At 42.5% G+C, this 9622-nt stretch overlaps 1 protein-coding gene across 1 annotated transcript; it reads left to right on the plus strand.

Moving 5' to 3' along the window:
* Positions 1 to 326: 326 nt before the first annotated feature.
* LOC118886962 (C-C motif chemokine 3-like) lies at positions 327 to 6714 on the plus strand. The gene is made up of 4 exons (XM_036837401.1): positions 327 to 389; positions 4875 to 5062; positions 5712 to 5826; positions 6221 to 6714. Exons 2-4 carry the CDS (start codon positions 4996 to 4998, stop codon positions 6309 to 6311), a joined length of 273 nt encoding a protein of 90 aa, XP_036693296.1. The 5' UTR covers positions 327 to 389; positions 4875 to 4995; the 3' UTR covers positions 6312 to 6714.
* Positions 6715 to 9622: the final 2908 nt, after the last annotated feature.

Genomic DNA, 9622 nt, shown 5'->3' on the forward strand with positions numbered 1-9622 from the left:
GGCCAGATTGAGGCCGGCCTTTCAGACTTTGGCTCATTCCTCAAACATTCTACCTTAAACTTTTGACTGCTGAGGCATCCATTTCAAAGACGTCTATCTCGAATAAGCACATTGCCCAATACACAACTAGATAAAGGGCCAGGCTGCCCTACCCATGAAGTTCCCCTTTTAGAAAGTTCTGGGTGACCTAGATAACTGACCACTTGAGTGACCCCACTTTTCCCTTCCCTGCTGTAATTTCCTCTCTTATCTTTTAAATTCACCAATAAAGAGTGAACCCATGAAACCCTGGGCACCCCACCCTCGCCCCAATAAAGGCAGAGCTCTCTTATTCTCTACTGGCAACCTCGCTGTGTGGCCCCAGCAGTGCCGTGTACCTTCCAGGACCTGTGAGTAACAAACCTTGTCTTTTCAAAGTCCTCTGATGTTTGTTGCTGAGGTGTATCTTGCAGTCATAATAAGAACCACAGTGGCTGGTCCAGCCTCAACTTTGGCTCTGGTCAGGGAAATGTCTGTGGGGTTCCCACAAGGAGTACAGCCCAGGTGAGATCCTGCAGGGCATTCTGAACTGTAACATCACCATCAACAGGCTGAGACTGACACAGAACAGCTGGTCCCTGGCTTAGCCTTAAAATGTTGTTACCCTTTGAACAGCAAAACTCTCTGCCAGGGATCTATCCTATGGATATAAACACAAAGATGACGTCGTAGGCATAATGGTGTTTGTCACAGCTTATTTATAACAATTAAAAGATGAGCTACAATTAAATACATGATGGTGTATTCACCTCTTGCAATAATAAGTCGCCCTTAGAAACTGTGAAAGTAAAGAAATTTTAAAAGGAAGTCCTTGTTATTTAAAAATCCTAGAACATTTCCTGTTTCCTTATTGTAAAGTCAAGCTGGCATTTCCAGGGTTTGCCTGGCAGCTCAATAATGTCATCAAGGACTCCCTTCTTAAACATGTCCCCTTCCCCCATTATTTCATTGGCTTTTCTTCTTTGGGCTTGTCACCTCATGGTGATGAAATGGCGGCTGCTGCTCAGGTATCACATCTTCACAAAAAGTCTCAACCACAGGCATAGGAGGGAGTCTCACAGGAGTAGAGAAAAGGCAATGTTACTAGTGTTTTTAATTCAAATTGGGTTTTTTTTTCATAATTTGTTATGTTAACTGTAGATGACCCTCAAAAGTGGTAAAAGCTAATTTTAACTAGATATAAAATACAGAAAAGAAAAAAAAACTTGTTTCATTTCTGAAAGCTGGGTAGGAATGGCAAGTGCAAGTAAGGATGTGGGAGGTTTTTGTCCACATTCTTCCTGTCTTTTTGTGGCATAAATGTATTCTGAGGCATAATCTGAGTAAAATTACATTCCTTAAAGGTAGGAAAAATTCTATTACCCAAACCTAACCACTATTAATTTGGTTTATTTCTTTCAAGTGCATTTTCCCCTAGGCTTATGATAGTTCCATTTACTTACTTGCTTTTTTTACCTCTTTTTACTATGTGTCTGTGAGGAGAAGGGACATTACTGTAGTCATGATGTGGATGCAATTTTGTATTTTTCTTATTTATACCTAACATTACAAGACTTTTCCAAATCATTCCAGTATTTTTAAGAGCTGCCTAATTTACTCAACCATCAGCCTAGTGCATTTATATTATCATGTACTATTGTAGCACATTTGGGCTGGTTCCAATTTTTAATTGCTATAAATAAACTGCACCAAACATCTATATGCATAAAACTTTCTCCATAAATGAAGTTTTTTTCCATAGGATATTTTCCTAGCTGTAGACTTTCTGAGTCAAAAAATAAGAACAATTAAGGCTCCTGATCTATAGAGGCACCCTACATCTAATGCATGTTCATTTCTATACCCTATTGTTAAACCCAGTGATGACACATCGTAGGGACTTGTGAATGTTTGATGATTGAAACAGTGATTAAAAAGCTGGTCTCATCTATGTTGTCTTGCCTGTAGCCCAGGCTTCCCCCATTTCATTCTGTCCATCTGGGACTGGATCAAACATGGCTTAGGCTACTTTAGACTCTGTGGCATCATTAGATATGTCACGGTCAAAACACCTGTGAAGAACATTAGAAATGTCTGCTCTGAGGAAGGAAAAAGGGAATGGTATGGGCCATAAAGAACTGTTCTTGGTAGAAAGAACCAGCTAAGCTTGGTCCCCCAGTTACAACAACTCCTGTCTTCCCCCGTTTTTGGTGAATCACTTCCTTAGAAGCACTCTGAGCAACATGATGTCATGGTCCTTTCCACCCAGGGTGCGGTTTTCATTGTGACTTGTGTGCTCACGATGCTGTGGCATTACCCATAGATGTCACCTTGTATGATCAGAAGAGCTGTAGCAAAGCATCAGATCTGCTCTGTGGGTGGAACCATTAATCTCTAGATCTTTCCATGTACTTATAGCTCTAACCCTAACATCATCTCACCTCCTGTCACTGTCCAAAACATTTCCAGCCAATCAGCCCCAACAAGTGAGCAACTGAGCTCTTCTTGGATTCCCTGAACCTCCGTGTGACCCCAGGGACCCCGACATGTGCAACTCATAACATGACACCATCCGACAACTTCCGATCTGGTCATCCCCAGCCTCTAGCTTCTCATGCTTCAGAGTTGCCTATAAAGGGACAAGGATACAGGATGGACTCCAGAAGGATGGAGGCAGCAGCAAGTGTCCAGTCCTATCTTGGCTTTTCCCTCTGCCTGCCCATCACTGATGAGTTCCCCATGGCTGCCCTTGTTCACCATCTCCTCACCAGGGCCCTCAGCTCACAAGTCTTGTCTGTATTGCAAGACTCTCTGCACCCTCATCCTTTCTCCCTTTTAGAATTGTTTCCCAATGCCCTGGATGGATGTCTAAACCATATTACTTAAGCCCTATGGTTGAGATTCCCTACATGAAAGCAAAGAATTCACAGTTTTCAAAATATTCTGAACTATTTCCCAAGAAGTTTTAGCTCTCCTAGCCTCTGGATCTAAAAGGCAGACGAGCACTAGGACCCATTTTTAGTGGGGAAAATTGAGGTCTAATGCAGTCATTAACAAGATGCAAATGCCAGGTCCAGCTGGTTCCTAGGATGAGCCAAATGACATATTCCCTCAGCTCTCCCAAGGAGCTCCACGCTTTGGGTGATGTACAGAAGGTGACATCTTGCTGGGAAATGTCTCTATGCACCAGATGAAGTTCCCCCGAAAGAGACGGAACAAGTGCTCACTGTTCCTATAGCTATATTCCCTGAAGAGGGAGCCAGAGACTGAGAACAAGACAGGCAGAGATTCAAAACAAAAATTCAAGGTAGGGACTTCCCTGGTGGCGCAGTGGTTAAGAATCCACCTGCCAATGCAGGGGACACAGGTTCGATCCCTGGTCTGGGAAGATCCCACATGCCGTGGAGCAACTAAGCCCGTGAGCCACAACTACTGAGCCTGCGCTCTGGAGCCTGCGAGCCACAACTACTGAAGACTGCACGCCTAGAGCCCGTGCTCTGCAACAAGAGAAGCCACCACAGTGAGAAGCCCGCGCACAGCAACGATGAGTAGCCCCTGCTCGCCGCAACTAGAGAAAGCTCGCACGCAGCAACGAAGACCCAACGCAGCCAAAAATAAATTAATTAATTAATTTTTTTAAATTCAAGGTAAAGAAGAAATGCTTAGTTTCCTCGGTTCGTTTGTGCCCTACTCTGCAGCCCTGAGCTCTGACATCTCCACCAACTTCTAGGTGGCCCCCTCCCAGGGTGGAAAAAATTGATTTGGCTTTTCTCGGGCTCTTGATTGCCACTTCTTCACGGTTAGGGCAGACACCTCAGTGCCTGCTGCTTCTCTTATTTCTCTCCAGATCTGTCACAAATTTGTTCATGGTCATGGTGACACACACAGCCAGTTTTCCTACCCTGGTATAATATCGGTATCACTCCTCCTTCCTAGAGACAGGCAGGGCTTGTGGAGGAGAGCCAACCCATGGGACATGGGGTGAGGAGCAGACAGGCATATTTCTTTCTGGTTTTTTCTTCCTCTTCTCAGGATTTTTTTTGCATCTTGCTTGTTAATATTTAATATTAAAAATTAAGTCTTTTCATGTCATTCTATTTGTTTAAGAGGCTGGCACTAGATTCTTAAACATTAGCCATTATGTCTATCAGTGGGTTTACTTTATCATTCCAGCACTGTAGAATATGTAGTTTGGTGTCAATTACTTAATCATAGATAAGCTGCACCAAATAACACTGTCCTTAAAATTTTCCCTGTTTTGTGAGTTCATTTCCATAGGATAGATTCTGAAAAAATAGAATTTCTGGCTCAAATAATATGGACATTTTTAAGGCTGGACCCTTATCCAGCATTAAATCCAGACTTCATTGTAGGTATGCAGTGAGTATTTGACAAATAGACCATTACTGGAAAGCTAATCCTTATTTCCACCATTCTTGTACCTCCAGCCTTTCCAATTCTGTTCTTTCCATCTAGGGTGCACTTAAGCTCGGCTTATCCTTCTTGAGACTCAGTGGCATTTTTACACGTCACATTTATACACTTAGGACAATTGTGGGAGCCCATCAGAGCATCCTGCTCTGTGGAAGAAGGCTGTGATCACTCACTACAGAGAGGTATCTGTCACGTGGAAAGGAAACAGCTAAGAATGATCCCCAGGCGATGCCAACTCCTGGTCCCCCATCTGGAGAAACAACTTCCTCATAAGCACCCAAGCAAATTGGCAATTGAACCATTGCTATGTGCACCCAAAACCTCTCTCGTAACCACAGGCAACGCTGGGTTATACAACTCACACGACACCACTACACTTAAAATTCCTCGCTTAGGCACCTCCGATTTTTATGTTCCCGCAGCCCAGGACCACCTATTAAAAGGAGCAAAGATAGCTCACATCCCAGAAGGAGGCCAGCAGTAGGGAGTTCCCAAGCCCCATCTCAGCTCTGCCCACGCTCTTCTGCCTGCCTGTCCCACATCATGAAGGTCCTCGTGGCTACCATCTTTGTCCTTCTCTGCACCATGGCCCTCTGCTCCTATGTACAAGGTGAGTCTGTTACCTGCTCTCCTTTAATCGTTGCTACCCACACTCTGGTCTGAAGTCTGGCCCAAGTGCTGTGGCCTAAGAACCCCCATGTGAAATTAAAGAACCTCAAACGGGGTTTCAAAAATGACATGGTTGTTTTCTTCAAGAAGGTTTGAAAGCTTCTATTGATTTGGGCTTCAGGATGGAGTTAGGAGAGGTTTTATCCTACTTTTTAGATGAGAATATTGAAGTCTAATACATTTGCTTATTAGCATGAGGTAGAATCCAGGTCTATTTAGATCCTGGTGGTAAGTTTCAGAATCCCACTTCAGCGATTCCCAAGAGTTGTGAAAATCGTTCATACTTTAACTCAGCCATCTTATCTTTTAATTGATCAGAAAAAAATTCCACAAAGAGAGTTAGGAGGAGGGAGTAGACTATCTAGGGTTTAGTTCCCTGTAGAGAAAGATAGAGACCAAAATGGAGTGACAAGACCAAAAACAAGACGAGGGAAAATAATGAGAAACAAACAAACGAAAGAATCAAATGCTTTCCCGTTTCCTTTACCCCCAAGCCTCAGCTCTGAGCTACACTGTCTCTCTCCACTTCTTCCTGATCCTCTGGGGCTTGCCTGTACTCCTGAGTAACTGTTGTCCTTGCTCCCCCACAGAAAGGGTTTACAGCCCACCCACCTGCTGCTTCACCTACACCCCCCAGAAAATCCCCCGTGGAAAAGTGGTTAACTATTTTAAGACCAGCAGCCAGTGCCCCAGACCTGGTATCGTGTAAGTGTCAGCCCTCCTGCTCAGCCCTGGGGAGACACAGGACGTGGAGGTGGGGGAGTATCCACAGGAGTCAGAGCAGGGAGCAGATCCCCAGCGTACCGGCTCATGGATAAGGAGCCATCCTGGGAAGGCGCCCAGCCCTCTGGGGGCTTTTTGTGCATGCAGGACACACAGAGAGAGGCCACTGGGCTGTTTCCTGACATGGGATGGGGCCTGCCAGGAGCCAGGGAGGATGTGGCCAGAAGTAGAGGGAAGAGAGGAGAGAAAGAGACAGCAGAAAGGAGATGACCTGAGGTTATCTCCATAAATCCCATAGGGATGAAGATGAAGGGGCCACAGCTGGTCAAGAACATCCTTACTCATTCTCTGTATAATACTTCTGCCCTCTCCACAGCTTTTTCACCAGAAAGGGCCTATATATCTGTGCCAATCCCACTGACAACTGGGTCCAGGAATACTTCAGGGACCTGGAGAAGAACGCTTGAGTGGTCCAGAAGGAATCTGTTAGAGGTGTGGGTAGATTGGGCAGCAGGGACCTGAACCAGGAGACTGCAACCCCAGAAGTTCCCTCTCCTGAGTCCCTCTCCCCTCCACTAACCACATTCTGAAAACTTTCTTTAATTTAGTTAAGCTAGTTAAATATTGTATTTCATTTTATTCATTTGATGCTTTCTCTGAGAAATCATATGACACCCTCTCATTCCCAAGCCCCTTCCTAGTCAATCATACAGTGGTTGACTCATATTTGGGATGATGGTGAATGACTGTACTCCTGTATCTGGGTAGATGTTGGACCAAACCCATCAACAGATGCTTATTGAGTTTTTATGAGCCTTTTACTCTGTTCAAAATGTCAGAATAATAAAGATTCTTTTTGTTTCCTAAATATATCTTGGAATTCTGGTTATTCTTTTTTTCCCCTGACAAATCAGTTTCATTGGTTGGAAAGAATAAGAAAGAATGATTAGAGGCATCTGAGTAGAAAGGGAAGGCAAGAGAATGAGGATATGTTATCCCAACAACACCAGGCTTTATACCAGGGAAACATTTTTCATAGGCTAAAAAAGAAGCAAAGTATTAAAAACAAATGCAAATTTATATGCACCAGAGAAATCCATCACTTACATTGCACCAAAGCAAAGCATTCGATCATGCATATTTATGTATTTTCATAAATTCAGCTTTCTTAAGAATAAAGACTAACAGTTTTTGAGGACTTACTATGAACCACAGCCTGTACTAAGGGATTTACATGCATTGTCTATTCTTCAAAATCACTGTGTTGTGTATACTCTGATTATCTTCCTTTGACATATGAGAAAACAGAGTTTCAGTGAGCTTGCCCAAGGTCACACAGCTAGTAACTCTGTGGTCAAACCTGCAGACGAGAGCAAGTCCCACACTCTTAATTAAACACTAGGAAATTGTCTCTCAGTGTTCCACCTGAAGCAGAGTTACCAGGAATGCACAATTCTCTGATAAGAGACAGCCTACCTCAGCAAATGAGAAGTAAGGAATTGTTGGTTTAAGACCCCAGAGAGTATAGAAATCCAGAGATGTGAGCCTGGCACTGAGACCTCTTCTAGACTGAGGATGTTTGCAATTCAGAAGAGGTGGCTAAGAAGGTGAGCTGAACATTTCTCAGCCTTGCCAGGCTGGATGAAAACAAAGTCCAGGTTTGCCCAAGTGAAGGGACTGTAAGAAACCATCCTCTGTTTGGGCTGTTGGCTTAGGAGTAAAAGTAAATTAGAAGAGAACCATCCCTTGAACAGACAGGAGGCCAGCTCCAGTCACCTGGGTGGTTTAGAAAATCTCAAACTCTAAAATGTTTTTAAACATGATCCCAGATGCTAATGCTAATGCCTTACAAAGAAGCTTGAGCTTTTTGGCATGGAACTGGAAACTATAATGAGTATCGTTGCAGATTTGTAAAAGTCAGAAATAAATTCTGGAACTGAAAAACGCAAAAACTGAAATAAAAACTCAGAGCAGATTAAACCCAACTGAAGAAATATCGGTAAATTTAAAACATATCAAAGTGAAGCAAGGAGAAACAGAAGAAAAAAAAATACAAAAAGAAGACAAGAGAACATGGAGGATAGAGTAGGGCATCTGTCATCTGGTTAATTGGAATCTCAAAATGAGAGGAGAGAGAGAATGAGACAGCAAATGGATCTGAAGAGATAATGGCTAAAAGTTTTACAAAACTGATGAAAGATATAATTCTGAAGATTCAAGGAGGGAAGGAGGGAGGGCATCATCCCCGTTGCTATCAGTGGGCCAAGTTTTGTGACAGCCACTCCTACCATCAGTCCTAACCTACAGAGGAGAAATACAACTGATGCTGGTGCCTGTCTCACCAGTGAATCCTGATGGCTTTGATGAATAGTGTGTTCTCTGGGACTTCCCATGGAACATAATCTGGTGGGTCTTTCAGCCTCACATGGTATATATACTTCAGCATGCCCACTTCCATGGTCATTTTCATCCCTTCCTTCTCCATCTGTCATGGCAATTCAAGTATTTTAACTTCACTCAGCATGAACCATTGCTTTCTCCAGGCTTCTGGAGCTTTCCTGGCTGCAAATTTGCACCAACCTCTGGGATCCTTGCCAGGAAGTTATAGTCTATATCCAGAAAGAGAACCCCCTGGTCAATAAGCTTCCTCAATCCATTCTTGTGTTCCAGTTTCCTTGATCAACCACCCGCAAAGTCCAAACCCAAGGTAATCTCCCAGTTCAGGCTGGTACATGCTTGCTAAATTTTGCTGTTCCTTTGGAGTATAGTTCCTTTTCTCCCTTATCAGAAATATAATTTACTGACATGAGAAGTGTATGTAACAAAAATATATGGAAAATATGAATGGTCTTATTTCTATTAAGGAATTAACATCAGTAATTTAAATCCTTGGCAAAAAACAAAACAAAACAAAACAAAAAACTTCATACCTATTTGGCTTCAAAAGCAAGTTCTACCAAATAATAATGGAAGAGATAATGGAGAAAGAGTAACTTTTTTAACAAATGGTGCCAGAGAAACTGGACATTCATAGAACAAAAACAAACAAACATAACCAAAAAACCTTGACCTTAACTTCACATCTTACACAAAAATTAACTCAAAATGGATCATGGACTAAAATGTAACACATAAAACTACAAAACTTTTAGGAAAAACATAGGAGAAAATCTTCAGGACCTAAGACAAGGCAAAAAGTTCTCAGCTTTGATACCAAAAGCACAACCCATAAAATGAAAAATCGATAAATTGGACCGCATCAATTTTAAACTTTTGCTCTTCAAAAGACCCAGTCAAGAAGATGAAAAGACAAGCTATACAATGGGAGGAAATGTCTACAAACCACATATTTGACAAAGGACTTGTATTTGGAATATATAAAGAATTCTCAAATCTCAACAGTAAACAAACAATCCAATCAGAAAATGGACAAAAGTCATGAACAGACATTTCATTGAAGAGGATATACAGATGGCAAATAAGCAATGGTTTTGTGATTTTTTTAATCCTTATTTTTTAAAGATAAAGGTTCAAATAGTGCAGTAGGCAGAATAATGACCCCCCTCCCAGAGAGGTCCACGTCCTAATCTCTAGAACCTGTGAATATGTTACATTACACAGCAAGGAGGAATCAAGATTGCTATCAACTGACTTTGAGATGGGGAGATTACCCTGGATTATCTGCGTGGGTCCAATGTAATCACAAGGATCCTTATAAGGGTGGCAGGAGTGTCAGAGTCGGAGTGATGCAATGTGAGAAAGACTTGACCAGAAATTG

The sequence above is a fragment of the Balaenoptera musculus genome, chromosome 20 (genome assembly GCF_009873245.2).
Source record: "Balaenoptera musculus isolate JJ_BM4_2016_0621 chromosome 20, mBalMus1.pri.v3, whole genome shotgun sequence".
Classification (NCBI taxonomy): Eukaryota; Metazoa; Chordata; class Mammalia; order Artiodactyla; family Balaenopteridae; genus Balaenoptera; species Balaenoptera musculus.